We start from the raw sequence: 21,494 nt of genomic DNA, 5'->3' as shown, positions 1-21,494 counted from the left end.
AAAAATGTAAATAGCTTTTTGGTCTTAAAATCTGTTTTTAACCCTAACCACACTGCTAATATTATTGCCTAAACTTTTAAGTAGATTAAATTGTAGAAGACAGGGTTTAGCCATAATTATTTTGTGGATGTGATAACTAGTGAGGACCACATCACTGGAACAAGTGGTAAGACTTGATATTTAGTGACTTTTTTAAACTATTTCATAAACTTGATTTATGCACGACTGAACATTGTAATTACATTACTGGTAATAGACCAGTCTGTGGTTTTTAATGAGCCTTAGAATGTCCTCTTAATGATTATGTGAGTGTATTTAACAGAGGATAATTAAACTGTTGTATCCTATTGGTAATTGTTAAACGAGACCAAATGAGGTTTAAACCAAATCAAGCTGTTATAGACTGGGAACCTTCTACTTCAAAAATTCTAGATCTTAAAATTGCCACAACTAGATAAAGTGAATAAAAAAAGTAAAAAAAAAAAAAAGAATTGACAGGACATCAGAATAAGACTCCAACTATTTATTATGAACATTATGTAACAACTTAAAATATTCGTATTGCAATAGAATCCAAAATTATGTTCAGCCAGCAACAGTTTCCAGTTTGTTTTAAAAATGTTGTTCTCTTTAGCAAGTTCCCAACAAACACTGGGATGCATTTCAAATGGTCCCGTATTTCCTACATTGATGCAATAGTTGCCCAGCTCCCATAGAGAACCATTTGAGAGGCAGCCACAGAGTGTACAGATTAATACTGAAGAGGCCCCTGACCGAACGGACCTTAGCAGGGGAACAGATGACTCCTAAACGATGTCACTCATAAAACGCATCGTCGCTGGAGGAAGTATAATATCACAAATTATAAAAAATACTGGATGGGTCGAGCCTTAAAATGCTGATTGGCTGAAAGCCGTGGTATATCAGACCCGTATACCACGGGTATGATAAAACATTTATTTTTACTGTTCTAATTATGTTGGTAACCAGTTTATAATGGCAATAAGGCACCTCGGGGGTTTGTGATATGGCCAATAAGAACAGCCCTTAGCCGTGGTATATTGGCCATATATCACACCTCCTCGGGCGTCATTGCTTAATTAGAGGTCGTCTCTGAAATGGCACCCTATTTCCTTAGTGCACTACTTTTGATTTGGATTAATAGGGTAGTAGTGCACTACTTTAGACCAGGGCCTATAGGGTAGTAGTTGTACATACTGAATACTTTTCTGTATCATAAGTAGCATGAGTACAGTTGTTCACTACTGCCGTTTTGAAAAGGTTTTCTGTGGTTTGTTTGAATAACGTAACAGAACAGCAGTTCAATTCTTTCACTGAGTTATAGTGGTATTAAAATATTTCCTTTTAAATACTTAAAATATTCTTATTGGTTATACCTGTGTCTTTCAGTAAAACGTTTTTTTTTTTTTTCTCATTTCACCAACAAGCAAATAAATTACTTTACAATTATTTAAATGTTATGTTTTTGTTTTAAAAAGTGAAAACTTTTTTTTAAGCACATTACATTTTATTTTTTTTAGCTTTGCTGCAGTAGTAGTTGCCAGAATTAACAACAAAATTAAATCAGTATCTCAACCGTCTTCCAACTAACCAGATGCAATAATTAAAAACATCCCTGGGTTTAAGGTCAAACCAAGGTGCATTGGAGCAACAGTGGAATAACCCTGTAACCCTTTTCAGTCACAGCACTTCAGAAGAAAAAACCTTCAGCTTGGATGATGCTTAGATTGACATTACTACAAAATAGCAGTACTGTGAAAAAAAAATCTATTCTCCACATACATTTTCACAGTAAATTAACTTAAGAGAGTACTGCTTACAATACAATAACACTCATTTGCTAAATGTTTAGAATTAGTAACGCATTCCAATAGATGATAGTTCACAGCAGATGATAGTTGGTTCCAGTGTTCTAGAATAAGTTCTAGGTGGTTCTAGAAGGACATGATGGTTCTCTGGATGATGTCAGCACACTCTCTGACCTCGTGGTCTTTAATGATGAGGGGAGGGGCCAGACGGATGATGTCACCGTGGGTGGGCTTGGCCAACAGTCCGTTGTCACGGAGACGGATGCACACTCTCCAGGCATCATAGTCTGAGTGGGAAGAAAAGTGAGCACACACACACACGTGTCAGGGGTCAAAGCTTCAGCCTACAGAGAAACAATTACAAAACCCAAGCAGGGCTCTAGAACAATTTATTGTTTAAAAAGTGAGGAGCACAACAGATTTCTATATATCTCTGATATTTAAATTGATTGCGATATAGCCAATTTAAAGCTCATGTGTAAATAAATTTGTTTAGCTTTTTATACTAAACTGTTGATCCAAAATACCTGACATTAAAATGACAGTCATTTGGAATATTAGGTTTTTACATTGTGTAAAAGCACTACCTATTGAGATGCATTACAGAAAATGATACAGCGTCTCTTTAAGAGCGTTAAGTTAGCTAGTGAAGACATGCAACAGGTCAGTGAGATTATTATATCAAGTTTCCTGCAATTCTACTCATTTTGCCATGGGGTGAAGAGAAATGTTTGCAGTTTTGAATATGATATCTAAGTGATTTCACATCAGATACAGCCATACCTTTAGTCTCCTTGATGACGATGGCATTGAGGAGGCCCTTTCCCCGGACGATGGGGACGATCTCTTTAGGAAGCTTTGACAGTTCTGACCTCAGCAACTGGCCCATCTTCTCAGCGTTCTCCGCCAGCTTCTCTTCCTCCAGAACCTGTCAGAGAGGACAACATACTGTTAGGTCTGTTACTACCTCAAATCAGCCTGACTAACCGGTGTCTGCATATAGCCTCACTACTGTATATAGCCTCGCTACTGTTTTTCACTGTCTTTATACTGTTGTTTTTATTTCTTTACTTACCCATTGTTCACCTAATACCTTTTTTGCACTATTGGTTAGAGCCTGTAAGTAAGCATTTAACTGTAAGGTCTAATACCTGTTGTATTCGGCACACGTGACAAACTTTGATTTGATTTTAAGGGTTCTATTGCAGCCAGTATTGTTAACTACATATTCAGTGACCCAACACAGTGAACTAGTGTACGCACAACACAATAAACAGTGCCATGAACAGCCACAAATCTCATTTATAGTTGTATATCTTAGTCCATATTGGAGGGTTTAATGAGAGATAACTTCGTGTGAAAGCAGCGGTTGACCGCGGCGTGTTAGCAATCACTCAGAGGAGATAGGAGCCCAAGTTCTGTGTTCAGAGCAGATAGGATGATCCCACCCACTGCTTTGAAGCACTCTCAGCTGTCTGTTGCTCTGGAGAGTATCCCGTCTTACTAAACCAGCTAGTCAGATGCTGTCTGTTGCTCTGGGGAGTATCCCGTCTTACTAAACCAACTAGTCAGATACAGATACGATGACTTGACTGCTTGAGGGAATGAATGAGACACTACATTCTGGTCCAATATCTCAAACCAAAATCATGGGCATTAATATGGAGTTGGTCCCCCCGTTGCCGCTATAACAGTCTCCACTCTTCTGGGAAGGCTTTCCACTAGATGTTGGAACATTGCTGCGGGGACTTTAGCATTAGTGAGGTCGGGCACTTATGTTGGGGCGATTAGGCCTGGCTCGCAGTCGGTGTTCCAATTCATCCTAAACTTGTTTGATGGAGTTGAGGTCAGGGCTCTGTGCAGGCCAGTCAAGTTCTTCCACACCTGCCTCGACAAACCATTTCTGTATGGACCTCACTTTCTGCACGGGGGCATTATAATGCTGAAACGAGGAAAGGGCCTTCTCCAAACTGTTTCCACAAAGCACAGAATTGTCTAGAACATCATTGTATGCTGTAGCGTTAAGAGATCCCTTTAATGGAACTAAGGGGCCCGAACCATGAAAAACAGTCCCAGACCATTATTCCTCCTCCACCGAACTTTACAGTTGGCACGATGCATTGGGGCAGGTAGCGTTCTCCTGGCATCCGCCATCCGCCAGATTTGTCTGTCGGACTGCCAATGGTTAAGCGTGATTGGCATTGCGCCTGGTGATCTAAGCATTGTGTGTGGCTGCTCGGCCATGGAAACCCATTTCATCAAGCTCCTGGCGAACAGTGCTTGTCATGATGTGGCTTCCAGAGGCAGTTTGTCCTCGGTTGCAACACTCACTACCGAATTCCAAACTATTTTTTACGCGCTTCAGCAGTCGGCGGTCCTGTGAGCTTGTGTGGCCTACCACTTCGCGGCTGAGCCGTTGTTGCTCCTAGACGTTCTCCACTTCACAATAACAGCACTTACAATTCACCAGGGCAGATCAGGCAGGGCAAAAAGTTTATGAACTAACTTGCTGGAAAGGTGGCATCCTATGACGGTGCCACATTGAAAGTCGCTGAGCTCTTCAGTAAGGCCATTCTACTGCCACTGTTTGTCTATGGAGATGACATGGCTTTGTGCTCGATTTTATACACCTGTCAGCAACGGGTGTGGCTGAAATAGCCAAATCGACTAATTTGAAGGGGCGTCCACATACTTCTGGCCATGCAGTGTATATGACTGCCTGGACTGATGGATGGAGTCACCCAAGACATCCAGCCTAGCCAAAGCTAAAGTGGGACTGTTGTTTCTTCAACGTGTCAATGTTTGAATCTATACCTCCGTTTTGGATTTGTCCACATTTTCAAGTGTGCGGGGTCTCCATCTCTCCTAATGGTTGAATCTGTCCATAGCCAAATAACTAACTAGCTGAATCTATCATAGCCAAATAACTAACTAGCTAACTAAGTAAATAAAAGCTACCTCTAGAGCTGCCATGGCAACGCCACAGGCCAGAGGGTTTCCTCCGTAGGTAGAGCCGTGCTCTCCAGGCTTGATGGTCAGCATCACCTCATCATCACACAGCACCGCAGATACCTGGCAGGACAAGGTTTATATCAGAGACTGACATGATCCAGTCACAACATGACCCAGTCCCATCAGTCCCAACATGACCCAAATGACCCAGTCAACATGAACCAGTCACCACATGATCAGAGACTGACATGACCCAGTCCCAACATGACCCAGTCCCATCAGTCCCAACATGACCCAGTCCCATCAGTCCCAACATGACCCAGTCCCATCAGTCCCAACATGACCCAGTCTCAACATGACCCAGTCTCAACATGACCCAGTCTCAACATGACCCAGTCTCAACATGACCCAGTCTCAACATGACCCAGTCTCATCAGTCCCATCAGTCCCAACATGACCCAGTCCCATCAGTCCCAACATGACCCAGTCCCATCAGTCCCAACATGACCCAGTCTCAACATGACCCAGTCCCATCAGTCCCATCAGTCCCAACATGACCCAGTCTCAACATGACCCAGTCCCATCAGTCCCAACATGAGCCAGTCCCAACATGACCCAGTCCCATCAGTCCCAACATGACCCAGTCCCAACATGACCCAGTCCCATCAGTCCCAACATGACCCAGTCCCATCAGTCCCAACATGACCCAGTCCCAACATGACCCAGTCCCATCAGTCCCAACATGACCCAGTCCCAACATGACCCAGTCTCAACATGACCCAGTCCCATCAGTCCCAACATGAGCCAGTCCCAACATGACCCAGTCCCATCAGTCCCAACATGACCCAGTCCCAACATGACCCAGTCCCAGTCCCAACATGACCCAGTCCCATCAGTCCCAACATGACCCAGTCCCAACATGACCCAGTCCCATCAGTCCCAACATGACCCAGTCCCAACATGACCCAGTCCCATCAGTCCCAACATGACCCAGTCCCATCAGTCCCAACATGACCCAGTCCCATCATGACCCAGTCCCATCAGTCCCAACATGACCCAGTCCCATCAGTCCCAACATGACCCAGTCCCATCAGTCCCAACATGACCCAGTCCCATCAGTCCCAACATGACCCAGTCCCATCAGTCCCAACATGACCCAGTCCCAACATGACCCAGTCCCAACATGACCCAGTCCCAACATGACCCAGTCCCAACATGACCCAGTCCCAACATGACCCAGTCCCATCAGTCCCAACATGACCCAGTCCCATCAGTCCCAACATGACCCAGTCCCATCATGACCAAGTCCCAACAGTCCCAACATGACCCAACAGTCCCAACATGACCCAACAGTCCCAACATGACCCAACAGTCCCAACATGACCTAACAGTCCCAACATGACCCAACAGTCCCAACATGCTGAATAAGCAGTGAGTCAGTCACAAAAGGAAGTGAATTAAACAATGAATATTCATGTATTGATGCGACCCATCCCATACTAAATTATTAGACGGCATTTTTCATTCAGTAAATCAAATGAGTACAACATGGCAGAGAAAGTAGTGTAACAGCGTTGTGTTACTCACAGGGTAGACTCCTCCTGACAGAGCCTTTCCTAGGATCACGATGTCCGGCCGTACTTCCTCATGGTCCACGGCCAGCCGTCTGCCCGTACGGGCCAGTCCAGTCTGCACCTCATCGGCTATGAACAGCACCTAGACATGGAACAGAGAGATATTAGTAGAGTCTATGTATGACTGGGTCTCTACACTACAGCCAGCTCTAGTCCAGTCTGTACCTCATCAGCTATGAACAGCACCTAAACACCATGCAGCAGGAAATATCAATCACATTTAATTTATAAAGCTCTTTTTATTAAAAAAAAACAGTAGTTGCCACAAAGTGATTTATAATAACCTGGTCTCTAGACCCAAGCACAGGGAAGCACAGTTATAAGGAAAAAGCTATATCAGTATTTTATTTTACAAAAAACAAAAAATGGACAGATGGAACAATCAACCAAAAGTGTGGGGGGGGAAAATGTCCGTTTCCAAAGACAAAAGATCAACCGTTGATTCTCAAGGCTTAACAGTACAGTGTGTGCGTTTGTGTGTTAATGCTGAAACGTCTCGTACTCACGTTGTTCTGAGTGCAGAGCTGTCTGACAGTAGTGAGATACCCAGCATCAGGAACTACCACACCAGCCTCTCCCTGAATGGGCTCCACCATGAAGGCTGCTACGTTCGGGTCCTGAAGAGCTTTCTGGAACAACCAGCAGCACACAGTCAGTGATAACACATAACAAGTTACCCATGATCATCTCAATGGATTTACAAGGGCTGGAGACACTCCCTTCGCTGTATGTATGTATGTATGTATGTATGTATGTATGTATGTATGTATGTATGTATAAACACACATACACACACTAACACAATATAGAAGGACAATTTCCCCAGACCTAGACTTTGTCTGGACTAAGCATCCTTCAAACAGGACTAGGCCTGATCTGTCTCCAGGAAACCTGGCCTGTAGAGTAGTAACATTAAGGTTCAGTATTATAGAAGGTATAGTCACGCCAGCCCCGTACCTCCAGAGCAGGGATATCGTTATAAGGGATGAGCCCAAAGCCGGGCATGAAGGGACCGAAGCCCTCGTAACTGCTAGGATCTGTAGAGCTAGAGATGGCCGCCATGGTTCGTCCCCAGAAGTTACCATCTACAGAGGAGAAGGTTAGCCACGTTACAATTAGTATCCTTTCTTCTATGGTGTTCATCACACAAGTCAGAGTTCCAATGCATTCTGCCATGTGAGGGAACTAAATGAACTCGAATACGATTACAGGAAATATGGAATTCAATAACATTGTAACAAATCTAGCTGCAAGCAGCCATGGCGGGGTTCAAGCCCTATGGCACCACCGTAGCAATGATTGTACTGCACTAGAAAAAGTGTATTACAGGAATGCACAGGTAGAATAGACAGGGACAAACACCCTGTATCTCAGGACATGATGGGAAACCAAAAAAAAGATGCTGTATATTGACTTACTTGCAAAGATAATTTTCGCCTGATTCTTGGGAACGCCCTTCACAGTGTAGGCCCACTTACGGGCCAGCTTACAGGCCGTCTCGCCGCCCTCCACACCTGGTCCACAAAAAGGGAAAGAACATTAGTTACGTCACTACTATACTTAGAATTGACATGTTGTATACCACGGACCGCCACAGCAGATATCAGACAGCTAGTGAGCAGTCTCTCCATCCTCCACACCTTGTCAAGGGGAGAGATGTTGCTCTCAGGACGCACTGGAAGTCATGTTGTGTCATGGAACTGGTCCTGAACACCAGATATCAGGCCTCCTAACCTGTGTTCCACGGGCAGTACATAACAGACCTCCTAACCTGTGTTCACGGGCAGTACATAACAGACCTCCTAACCTGTGTTCACGGGCAGTACATATAAGACCTCATATCAGGCCTCCTAACCTGTGTTCCACGGGCAGTACATATCAGACCTCCTAACCTGTGTTCCACGGGCAGTACATAACAGACCTCCTAACCTGTGTTCACGGGCAGTACATATAAGACCTCATATCAGGCCTCCTAACCTGTGTTCCACGGGCAGTACATATCAGACCTCCTAACCTGTGTTCCACGGGCAGTACATATAAGACCTCATATCAGGCCTCCTAACCTGTGTTCACGGGCAGTACATATAAGACCTCATATCAGGCCTCCTAACCTGTGTTCCACGGGCAGTACATATCAGACCTCCTAACCTGTGTTCACGGGCAGTACATGTCAGGCCTCCTAACCTGTGTTCACGGGCAGTACATATCAGGCCTCCTAACCTGTGTTCACGGGAAATACATATCAGGCCTCCTAACCTGTGTTCATGGGCAGGTCATATCAGGCCTCCTTACCTGTGTTCACAGGCAGTACATATCAGACCTCCTAACCTGTGTTCATGGGCAGTACTTTGTCGTATCCAAACAGGGTGGTGATGTACTCCTCGTAGGCCCCCAGGATGTCGTTGTAGAAGGCCCGGGAGGTCAAGGTGAGCTTGGAGGCCTGGGCGTTCAGAGCAGCGATGATCTTGGGGTGGCAGTGGCCCTGGTTCACTGCGCTGTAGGCGCTCAGGAAGTCATAGTATCTGTTGCCCTCCACGTCCCACAAATACAGACCTGGGGAGGAGATGAGACAGAGCAGAGGGGGGGGGGTTGGGAACAGCTACTGGAATCAAGCCTTGTCCCGAACCAGAACGACCCATAGGGCAGTAGCCTGAGGCAGCTTGATGTACAGTAGACAGGACACTAGTCTGTCAGGTACTAGAACACATGCGCAGATACTGTGTACGAGTGTGTTTGAGAGCAATGATCACAATAACTGCAGTGCTGTTCGTGGCAAAGCCATAACGCAGTCTACCTTTAACGCCCCGACACAGAGTCCACCTTTTAACACAGGATCTCTGTGGGCTCACTCACTCACCCTTTCCCTTCTCCAGCGCCACAGGAAGTGGGTGGTAGTTGTGTGCTCCATACTTCTCCTCTCTGGCATACACCTCCTCAGCGGTGAGCGGCTGGTCCATCTTCAGTTTGGAGGCAGCGGTAGAGGCAGGACGCGTCCCAGAGTGGACAGCTCTGGTCAGGGCCGGGGCAGCGCTCCTCAGGCTGTGGCTCAGTTTGGAAATCATCTTTGCAATTGGATTAATGTCTTCTACAGTCTGCACAGAGAGAGAGAGAGAGACAGAGAGAGGTGTGTTCATTAGGCACCAAACAGAAGAAAATAGACTGAAACAAGTAGGTCTGCTACAGTCAACACAGGAAGGGATTGAATTTATTTTGGTTAACAGACATATAGAACAAAAATGTACAAATGTGGACCCAGAGGATATCACTTGAAAGTATTAATTAAAATGCTCGTTTCCAAAGTGGAAAACAATAACAAATATAACGATTTTAAAAAAGACAAGACGACAAACAACCATAAATACATTAATTTATATTGACATCCTAAAAAGTGCCACATATATATATATAAAAAATTCATTGCACATCCTACCTATCGTTGACATAGATACACCTGACCAGCAGTAGGGAGCAGAAGGGGCAGTGGGATGGTTTCTCCTACTTAGACAATCTTGTCCAAATGAAAAGCTTTTAAAGCCATTTCTACTTTTTTCCTTTGCTTGATCTCCAAGGGGAGGTTATTCCATAGACTAATGCCTGTATAGAAAAACGTACTGTTTACACTTGGGATTTTACAAGACATAAAATACTGACTCTGGTATTGTAACGGTGTTGGTTATAGACCATATCAACGTGGTTTTTCCATATAACCTGGGGAACGATCATTTAAGATGTCAAACATATAATGAAGTTTAAGTTGATCCACTCTGGTCTCCAAAGGCAACAAGCCCACCTCCCAGAACTCCTGTACCCCTATGTGGGTCTTATTCAGCATATACCGGATAACATTATGTGGGTCCTAGTGGGGGGGGGGGACGACATTCAGCATATACCGGATAACATTATGTGGGTCCTGGGGGGGGGGTCATTCTGCATATACCGGATAACATTGTGGGTCCTAGGGGGGGACATTCAGCATATACCAGATAACATTATTTTGAATGACCTGGATTCTCTTGATCAGCTGTTTTGATAGCCGACTATACCAAGCAGAGCAGGCATAATCAAAATGACACTGAATCAAGGTTGAGACACGCAGTTTCTTAACTTTGATGTTACAATAAAAACAATTAAATTTGTTCCGTCATTTTAGATAATTTTTTTTCAGCAATCAGGTCTCCAGAAAGGAAGGGATTGATCTAGGGACACACCAAGATAAGTTACTTGTTTTAGATTCAATCTCCTCGCCTGCACATCTTGTTAGCCCTAAGCAATCTACGTTTTGTTCCAAACAAAATTGATTGTTTTTCGCAAATATAGCGACATTTGTCGTCAGTCAACCAATCTCAACAAAAAAAAAACCTTACTCAGGGTCTCCTCTATGTAAACTGTATCCTTCGCTGATACCAGTATGGCTGAATCATCAGCATAAATCAGGAGTTTGCACTTTACTGTATCTGGCATATCATTAACGTATATAAGAAATTAGAGTGGCCCTAAAACGGATCCCTGCGGTACTCCACGGGATATTTCTTTGGCCTCTGAAAGAACATCTCATCTGTTCTGTTGGTCAGATGAGACCTAAACCAATTCCCTGCAGCATCATTTAGACCCATGCATTTCAGTTTCATCAGGAGAATATCATTGGTCCACAGTGTCAAAAGTTTTCTGTAAGTCTAACATGACCATACCTGTATAGTTCCCCCTTCTCACTTTCCTACTTAATGTGGTCAAAAAGGTGGATAACACAAGTATCAGTGGAATTAGCTGTTCTAAAGCCAGATTGGAATACAGATAGAAGTTTGTTCTACAGAAGGTATCCCTCAAGTTGATTAAAAACAAATCTCTCAACTTTGGATAAGGTGCTGAGGATCAACACAGGCCTGTAGTTTTGTACCTTTTTTTTTTTTACTGCTCTTGTGGAGCAGAACCACCCGGGAAATGTACCACTACTAATAGAAAACCCATATTGTAAGCGTTATCATTTTAGCAGTGACACAAGCACTATCCTTTATTAATCTTGCAGGAACGTTATCGAGCCCAGTTGCTTTGTTTGTGCTCATTAAACATAGTAGATTGGAAACGTTGTCCTCTTATCATGCACAGCTCAAAAAAACATTTGGGATAGGTGGTGTATTCATTAGGCACCAAACGGAAGAAAATGTACTGGGACGTCTCCTAATGAATACACCCATCTCTTTCCCTGTGTAGACGTCCCAGTACATTTTCTACCTTTTGGTGCCTAATGAATACACCTCCTAGTAGAGGTGTATTCATTAGGCATCGTTAACATTTAGAAGAAAAAAAATCCCATACCGAAAAGTTTAGTTATTACAAAAATGACCATTAACAGGTCCAAATCATCATCAAGGGACAAATATTTATTTTTTTACAAATACGTAATGCAACAAGGAGAGATGCATCTTTCAAATGATTTGCCATAGATAAAGCGCTCCGCACGTCATCAGATATAAAGCGCTCCGCACGTCATCGTTGCTAACAGTTGGGGGAAAAAATGGCACGAGAGTGAGACAGGGAAGAGACAGCAGGGAAATCCTGTATGGCAATACTTTGAGAAATTACATGAGAAGGTGATGAAATGCAAACTTTTGGGAGTTGGAAATGAGCTAGACTGGCAGTACAGGTCCAATGCTGAAAGGAAGGCACCGTGAGACCCATCCCACCGCTGAAAGGAAGGCACCGTGAGACCCAAACCACCGCTGAAAGGAAGGCACCGTGAGACCCAACCCACCGCTGAAAGGAAGGCACCGTGAGACCCAACCCACCGCTGAAAGGAAGGCACCGTGAGACCCAACCCACCGCTGAAAGGAAGGCACCGTGAGACCCAACCCACCGCTGAAAGTAAGGCACCGTGAGACCCAGCAGTGCAATGAGGGACGGAGGGAGAAAAATCACAGTGCTGATTACAGAAACGATTGGAGTTGATATGCAACAATTGTCAAATGGTAGAAGAAGTCCGCTTCAATACCTTAACGGCTATCTAGAACCAGACTACAAGATGCCATTTCGACAAACCATGACGGCCCTGATGGAGAAATTGTACAATGATTGCACTGCAAGTACAAAGCGTGAGCCAAGCTCTCAAACACCATAACGTGACGTTAACAGATTGTTCAACGTCTATGATCACGCCGTCATACATCACTGCAATGAGCCATCACACTGATGAGAAGTGGGACATGAAGTCCCATGTACTGACAACATGGAGAAGAGGCACACAGCAGAGAACCTAAAACAGCAGTAAGTACCATCGTTGCTGAGTGGGCGGGGGACAGCAGTAAGTACCATCGTTGCTGAGTGGGCGGGGGACAGCAGTAAGTACCATCGTTGCTGAGTGGGCGGGGGACAGCAGTAAGTACCATCGTTGCTGAGTGGGCGGGGGACAGCAGTAAGTACCATCGTTGCTGAGTGGGCGAGGGACAGCAGTAAGTACCATCGTTGCTGAGTGGGCGGGGGACAGCAGTAGGGGTTCCACTAGTTACCACAGCCAAGAAGTCAAAACTGGCTTTATTATAAAAAAATTCACAAAAACACAAAAAGTATATTTTTGGTCTTATTTTAAGGTTAGGCATAAGGTTATCAGTGTGGTTACGGTTATGTTTAAAATCACATTTTAAGAAGATAAATTGTTGAAATAGGCTTTATGACTGTGGTAACTAGTGAGGACCGGTAGGTAGGTAGGTAGGTAGGTAGGTAGGTAGGTAGGTTGCCAGGACAGTGGGTGATTCAACTGCACTGCCCCGTAGTAGTTATACACAGAACCATATTTGGATTGTGAATTCCCGTCATTTAAAAAAAAGAAAACATTTAAAATGATTTAAAAAAAATGTAATATTAAGAATTGTTTTACATTGGTCACATTCCTAGGTCATTAGGCACAAAACAGAAGAAAATGCACTGGAACGTCTGCTACAGTCTACAAAGTTCCCCGTTTCACTCCGTATCAGACCGTTTTATTCCGTTTCGTTCCTACTGAACACAGCCCACAAGTTAACGATAACAAGAGATCACCCAGGTTCTAGAGTAACATAAAACCTTAAGCAGAAGTCTCAATGGCAATGGGACACAGAGCTCCTGGTAGCTGTGATCACATTGGTCATAGGAACAGATCAAAGATCAGCACCCCCTCCCCCTAATTCAGACCTTAACCATCAGGGGGTGAACTCACAAAACTGACCTGGCCACAAAGGGTGGTTGGTACAGCCTGTCCTCGTCCAACCCTGGCCACAAAGGGTGGTGGATACATGCTGTGATAATGATATGCCAGCCTGGCATCAGTATGTGATCCTCCACTCAGTGTTTATTCAGCAGGCAGGAAATGCTGAGCTGCACTTCTCTTTCAGACACAGCTGCACAATAGAAGACCTGACCTCTGGATGAACTGGGTTCACATCAACTAACCCCATACTATTTAATGAACTGTAGTGTTCACTTGTTCCTGACCTTTTCTCTCTCTGATTGGCAGCACTATTGCTATGGAAACAACGTAGGAGTCCAGGAAGGTCTAGTGAAAGAGTGCAGGCTAGACTGAGTTGGTATGCTGCAATAAAAGGAGAGATACTACACTGCAGTTAAAGAGAACAGGCAATCACATGACTTGAGTCTGATTCATTGATCTAGATGAGATGATCAAGTGACACTACAAATTGAATGAGTCTGACCGACACATTGGAAAGGCTTTATAGGGCTCTAAGTTACACCTCTTTACACGTGGCTCTTCATGATATTATCAAAACTTCCTAGCTGAGAAATAGGGACAAACCTTACCTATAAAAAAACACCAGTTAACATTTGACCAATTCTAAGAGCTTGTCGTTCACTAGATAGTTTAATGCTTCAGTTCACTTCCAGTTACAAAAAAAAATAAAAAATAACATATTTTATCTACAGGACAACTAAATCCACGTGGATTGAACAGTAGGGAGACAGAAGCTCAACACCACTATGGAGTAATCAGTAATCAACTACGACAGACTAGAGGTCGACCGATTCATAGATGCCGATTTCAAGTTTTCGTAACAAAAATCGTTAATCTGCATTTTTGGACGCTGATTATATATTGCAATCCATGAGAAGACTGTGTGGCAGGCTGACCACCTGTTACGCGAGTGCAGGCAGCAGCCAGGAGCCATGGTAAATTGCTAGCTAGCATTAAACTTATCTTATAAAATGTCACGCCCTGACCATGGTAAGCTGTTATTTTCTATGGTAGATTGGTCAGGGCGTGACAGGGTGTTTTTCTATGTTTTGTATTTCTATGTTGGGTTTGTTTGGGATGATCTCCAATTAGAGGCAGCTTGTCCTCGCCGTCTCTAATTGGAGATCATACTTAAGTAGTTTTTTTTCCCCCCACCTGGTGTTGTGGGATCTTGTTTTTGTATTGCTCAGTGAAGCCTGCAGAACGTGACGTTCGTGTTTCTTTGTTTATTGTTTTTGTAGTGTTCTGAGTTAATAATAAATATTTATCATGAGCACTCAACACGCTGCACCTTGGTCTACTCCTTACGACGATCGTCACATAAAAAAAAACAATCTTAACATAATTACTAGTTAACTACACATGGTTGATGATATTACTAGTTTAACTATCTTGTCCTGTGTTGCATATAATCAATGCGGTAACAGAAATCGTGTCACTTCTCTTGCGTTCTGTGCAAGCAGAATCAGGGTATATGCAGCAGTTTGAGCCGCGTGGCTCGTTGCGAACTGTGTGAATACCATTTCTTCCTAACAAAGACCGTAATTAATTTGCCAGAATTTTACATAATTATGACATAACATTCAAAGTTGTGCAACGTAACAGCAATATTTAGACTTAGGTTGCCACCCGTTCAATAAAAAACAGAACAGTTCTGTATTTCACCGAAAGAATAAACGTTTTGTTTTCGAAATTATAGTTTCCGGATTTGACCATATTAATGACCTAAGGCTTGTATTTCTGTGTGTTTAATATAATTAAGTCTATGATTTGATATTTAATAGAGCAGTCTGACTGAGCGGTGGTAGGCAGCAGCAGGCTCGTAAGCATTTATTCAAACAGCACTTTACTGCGTTATCAAGCAGCTCTTAGCAATGCTTCAAGCATTGGCTGTTTATGACTTCAAGCCTATCAACTCCTGAGATTAGGCTGGCAATCCTATAGCGCCTATAAGAACATCCAATAGTCAAAGGTATATGAAATACAAATGGTATAGAGAGAAATAGTCCTATAATAACTACAACCTAAAACTTCTTAACTGGGAATATTGAAGACCCATGTTAAAAAGGAACCACCAGCTTTCATACGTTCTGAGCAAGGAACTTAAACGTTAGCTTTTTTTACATGGCACATATTGCACTTTTACTTTCTTCTCCAACATTGCATTATTTAAACCAAATTGAGCATGTTTCATTATTTATTTGAGACTAAATTGATTTTATTTATGTATTATATTAAGTTAAAATAAGTGTTCGTTGTTCATTCAGTATTGTTGTAATTGTCATTACAAATAAATATATAAAATAATAAATTATTTAAAAATTTTAAATTAAAATCTGACGATTAATCGGAATTGGCTTTTTTTGGTCCTCCAATAATTCGTATCGGCGTGTAAAAATCATAATCGGTCGACCTCTAGTACAGACGGTAAACAAAGTGAGTCAGTCAGGAGCCAGTTCCATCAAGGTTAATGTCTGTCCCATGAGACAATGTTTGATTTGCCACTCTAGCCTGTCCAAATTGGTCATGGAAGGCGATAGGTTGTGGCGGCACCGCCTCCCAAAACACACCCCATGTACATTACAAGCCACAGCTAAATTAAGACCAGGCCAACTCACAGGCCATGTGACCCACCACAAGACCAGAGTTCACAGACTGAAACAGGGAGGGACTCACTCACTACCTCAACTTGTCCAATAAGGGGAAAAACACATTTTATTATTCCGTTGCAAAATGTGTTTTTGCTACAGTTAAGCACTAATTAATACGACCAAGAGTTCGCCTCCCTCTATCCCTCAGGTCAGCTGACTACCACAGCAGCAGTAGCAGCATGACCCAGTATCTATGCTTATATGTTGCTATTATCTATTCTCACAGCTTATGAAAAGCTGTAATTACCAATCAATCAGTCTCACCAGAAATGCATTCACTGGCTACTGGCCCAAGGCTCCTACCCAAGTGTTATAACATGGAGATATTTATGTTATCTTTATTTAACCAGGTAGGCAAGTTGAGAACAAGTTCTCATTTACAACTGTGACCTGGCCAAGAAAAAGCAAAGCAGTTCGACACAAAAAACACAGAAATACACATGGAATAAACAAACAGTCAAAAATACAGTAAAAAGTCTATATACAGTGTGCAAATGAGGTAGAATAAGGGAGGTAAGGCAATAAATAGGCCATGGTGGCAAAGAAATTACAATATAGCAGTTAAATACCGGAATGGTCGACGTGCAGAAGATGAATGTGCAAATAGAGATACTGGGGTGCAAAGGAGCAAGATAAATAAATACAGTATGGGGATGAGGTAGTTGGATGGGCTGTTTACAGGTGCAGTGATCTGTGAGCTGCTCTGACAGCTGATGCTTAAAGCTAGTGAGGGAGATATGAGTCTCCAGCTTCAGTGATTTTTGAAGTTCGTTCCAGTCATTGGCAGCAGAGAACTGGAAGGAGAGACGGTCGAAGGAGGAATTGGCTTTGGGGGTGACCAATGAAATATACCTGCTGGAGCGCGTGCTACGGGTGGGTGCTGCTATAGTGACCAGTGAGCTGAGATAAGGCGAGGGTTTACCTAGCAGAGACTTGTAGATGACCTGGAGCCAGATATGGGCTTGTGGGAACACTAACCCTGACAAGGTGTGTATCAATTTAATATTTAGTTTTTAGAAAAATATTTGTGGCTGATATGAAAGATAAAGTCCTTATGCTTCCAAAACCGTACCGCAAGCAACGAGTGTTAACGTTCAGATTGAGCGTCGGGACTCTTAACAAAACTCCGCTGTAGAGAAGACTCCTTTGTCCAATGACTCTTATGTGTAATGTAATGAACCCACAGTTATAGCTAGCTCAGGGCAGGTGAATAATCAAAATATAACATTGTTTGGTTTAAGTGATTGACTCTTGAAGTGTTTTAACAACTCGTCTGGCAAGGCTTCTTAGCCATCACTTGTTCAACAACCAGTGCTTAATTTTACCAGGATCAGCACCTCTCAGATTTTGACTGTTCATTCCTGGTCCCCGCGTCGCCCGGATCCGTCCCCCGCGTCGCCCGGATCCGTCCCCCATTGCGGCATGATTTACTAATTGTTTCACTGTATACATTCTAACAAAAACAGAGTTAAAATCAAGTTGCCTACTCGTTATTTATCCTCTCCCCCACCCCACCCCCCAGAAAAACCATTGGGTAAAAAGCATAAGGATCCTGTGTAGTCATCCTATCCTGCCACACTGATTCCAGACCTGCTCTCTTATTTGTACATAGAGGTTATGGGGAGGGGCGGTGGGGTAAGTAACTGATCTTGACACAGGTCTTGGTAATGGTGGTCAGCTAGTGATTTACGTAGGGACATCTTCACATAGGAGACTACTTGCTTAGGCTTACTGAAATTGAAATCTGGGAAAATCAAATTTAAAAAAAAAAAATGGACAAGAAAAAGCAAAACCGAGTTTGTTGACGTTTTTCCAAGTACAAATATCCAGAGAAAAATGGTGAATCGAACCCGAAAACGAGCCAGAGAACAGTCAGCGCCGGAGAGGAGTATAAGGCAAACTGCTCCTGATGGAGATGCCTTAGCTAGCAGCGCTGCTAATCCTGACAGTTCAGCGTCACCACCTCCACTAGCTAGTAGGCCTACTGGCTAGCAGCGCTGCTAATCCTGACAGTTCAACGTCACCACCTCCACTAGCTAGTAGTCCTACTGGCTAGCAGCGCTGCTAATCCTGACAGTTCAGCGTCACCACCTCCACTAGCTAGTTGTCCTACTGGCTAGCAGCGCTGCTAATCCTGACAGTTCAGCGTCACCACCTCCACTAGCTAGTTGTCCTACTGGCTAGCAGCGCTGCTAATCCTGACAGTTGAAGAAGCGTCTTCGGCTAATTGACATCATTTGAGTCAATTGGACGTTTACCTGTGGATATATTTCAAGTGATACACCTCAGAAGCTTCTAAAGCCATGACATCATTTTCTTGAATTTTCCAAGCTGTTTAAAGGCAGTCAACTATGTGTATGTAAACTTCTGACCCACTGGAATTGTGATACAGTGAATTATAAGTGAAATAATCTGTCTGTAAACAATTGTTGGGAAAATGACATTTGTCATGCACAAAGTAGATGTCCTAACCGACTTGCCAAAACTATAGTTTGTTAACAAGAAATGTGTGGAGTGGTTGAAAAACGAGTTTTAATGACTCCAACATAAGTGTATGTAAACTTCTGACTTCAACTGTACATATGAGATGAGTAATGTCAGATATGTAAACATTCTTAAAGTGACTAGTGATCCATTTATTTAAGTGGCCAATGATTTCAAGTCTGTAGGTAGGCAGCGGCCATCGATGTATTAAATTACATGAAATTCGGGTCTTGTAAGCGCCACAGTTGAGTATGTTTACATATGGTCGGGTGTTCTGCTGTGACGTCTAAAAAAAAATGTTGCAGCACATTGATGCTTTAAAAATGTGCCATCAGAAGTAAGGACTTGTGTCAACCCCACCTCTATATTACAGTATATTGGCATATGACCGGGTGTTCTGCTGTGACGTCTAAACTGCTATGGATTAAACAGCACCTTGGAGAGCGCTGTCCATTTCACCACCATAGATAGTAAGAGACGTGGCTGTTCACTCTGCGCTGCTACGTTGTCAGCTTTCTTTTTTCCCCCCTTCACACGTTCCGGGTACCTCACCTCAGAGCACCCCGTCTAGCTCTCACTATGTGTTCCGGCATCTCCCAATTCACTAATTAATAAGCATTGTCAACAACCATCTGTCTTTTCAATTAAAACAGGTCTAGCCTGTTGACACAGAGAGAGTACTAATCCTAGCTAGTTAGCATGAAAACAAGTCTAATTTAGCTAACTGCCCTCCTCACCAACCAACCCTAAAGTTATCTGTCACAGTTCATGGAAAATTACCTGAGCGGTTACTTCATCCTTCATTTAATATTACCATTTATATTAACAATTTTGACTCCTGACATCTGTAACAGATAGCCATCGGTAACATTAAAAGTTAGTCTAAATTGTTAGCTAATATAAATTGTAATTTATAGTTAGTTGCGGGATGAAGCTACCTGAGCCGCTGTTGTTACGAGGTGGCTAGCTACTGTTGCTAGCTATGACATGCTAACTTGCTAGCCAACTTCACCAGTTTGTGCGCTATCGACGAAATATGGTTTATTTTGGGTTGGAAATTGTAGTTTTAACTAACTACATTCGTCAGCTAAACCAAATGGTATTGCAAACGCCACTTTAGCTAGCTAGCTAGCTAACTACTAGCTGTAACTACGTTACGTGATAAAACGCCGCCTAGCAACCGATACCTACCCTGCCTGCTAGAGCTGTCTAACCGGAGAAACTCCTGCCACCAAGCTAGTTAACTAATCACTCAAAATTAACGTGTACTTTCACTCGAATGACAATTAAAAAATATTACCTTACCTGTTGAAAAATAACGTGGTTTTTTGAATGTCCAGAAAACCTCAAAGCCACTTGTCAGATCCCCCCGGCGGCCGTGTTCAGTCAGGAGCGAACGCTGTTGTGAACTAGTTCAGCTGCGTCAACTGCTTTAGGTTCGCTGTTGTGAACTAGTTCAGCTGCGTCACCTGCTTTAAGTTCACTGTTGTGAACTAGTTCAGCTGCGTCAACTGCTTTAGGTTCCCTGTTGTGAACTAGTTCAGCTGCGTCAACTAGTTCAGCTGCGTCAACTGCTTTAGGTTCGCTGTTGTGAACTAGTTCAGCTGCGTCACCTGCTTTAGGTTCGCTGTTGTGAACTAGTTCAGCTATGTCAACTGCTTTAGGTTCACTGTCCTGACCCGCCCCAGATGTTGTCGCTCTATATCTATATCTATCTATTATATCTATATCTATCTATTATATCTATATAATATATCTATCTATTATATCTATATCTATATAACATATCTATATATCTATCTATTATATCTATATAACATATCTATATAACATAAACTCATTTTGGATTGAGTGGATAGGCAATATGCTCAGGCAATATCAACAAATCACTGCGATGATGTTGGGTCACATTTCTACGTTTTCATTTGTGCATAAATACTGTCATGCCTACTGCCTATTTGTTTCCTATTTTGTTGTATTTAAAAAAGCTTTTTTGTTTGTTTGTTTTTAAATTATGTTCTTTAGAAGAGCAAGTGTGATCTCTTTTTTTAAATTCATCATAATCAATGGGAAACATGTCAAGGTGCGAAGTTCATGATTTGAATAGCTTAGTCTTCATTTTGCATGTTGAAAAAAATCATATCAAATCAATTAAATGTATGTTTTGGTTATCTTTAAAGATCAATATGATTATTTTTTTCACTCCTCAACTGGCTTCGCTGTTTCAAAGACAGAAATTGACCAATATCCAGCCCTACATGTTGACACAGCCAGTGAAGCTGCAAGAGTTACCTAACATAATCTACGTGTGTTTGAACAGCAGCTGGGCCCCTGGGACATTCAGCAAAACACAGTGGTATCAGGTTTAGTGGACGGTGACTAATCAGGATTGCACAAGAGCACCATTACCATAAAAATTGTAGATGTCCCTTGAATAGATTGAATCATACATGTATGCTATTTGATAAATGTGAAGTGAGGTGTTTAAAAAAACTAAACGTGCATACAGTATGGTCTGATCAAATCAATCAAAATGTCTTTATTGATAAGTATAACTAAATGGTCCGATTTGATTGTGATTGAAAGGTGGCAGGATTAGGGGTGAAATACTGTGGCCTATATACAGTCGATAGTGAAAGTCTAACACACACCCCTTGCACAGTCCTCCCATTCTAAAATGGATTACATTAGATTTTGTTTTATGCTAGTCCCAGATGTTTGCGTATCG

At 42.8% G+C, this 21,494-nt stretch overlaps 1 protein-coding gene across 3 annotated transcripts; it reads right to left on the bottom strand.

The window, feature by feature from the left end:
• Positions 1–508: 508 nt before the first annotated feature.
• Positions 509–20,333, bottom strand: LOC106608869 (ornithine aminotransferase, mitochondrial). 3 transcript variants are annotated; one of them, XM_014207060.3, is made up of 10 exons: positions 20,072–20,333; positions 9,273–9,507; positions 8,744–8,968; positions 7,834–7,929; positions 7,373–7,500; positions 6,922–7,044; positions 6,369–6,497; positions 4,788–4,901; positions 2,613–2,757; positions 509–2,116 (listed from the first exon to the last, which is right to left on the bottom strand). In XM_014207060.3, exons 2-10 carry the CDS (start codon positions 9,475–9,477, stop codon positions 1,956–1,958), a joined length of 1,326 nt encoding a protein of 441 aa, XP_014062535.1. In that variant the 5' UTR covers positions 9,478–9,507; positions 20,072–20,333; the 3' UTR covers positions 509–1,955. The 3 variants fall into 3 exon arrangements, with proteins under 3 accessions (XP_014062535.1, XP_014062541.1, XP_082834903.1); XM_014207066.3 differs by having other exon boundaries at positions 1,468–2,116; positions 20,067–20,206; XM_082978777.1 differs by lacking the exons at positions 8,744–8,968; positions 9,273–9,507; positions 20,072–20,333 and adding an exon at positions 8,672–8,684 and having other exon boundaries at positions 1,468–2,116.
• Positions 20,334–21,494: the final 1,161 nt, after the last annotated feature.

Source organism: Salmo salar, chromosome 01 (genome assembly GCF_965601325.2).
Source record: "Salmo salar chromosome 01, fSalSal1, whole genome shotgun sequence".
NCBI classification, from domain to species: domain Eukaryota; kingdom Metazoa; phylum Chordata; class Actinopteri; order Salmoniformes; family Salmonidae; genus Salmo; species Salmo salar.
The sequence above is the reverse complement of the archived record's forward strand: the minus strand, read 5'-3'. Positions and strand labels throughout refer to the sequence as shown.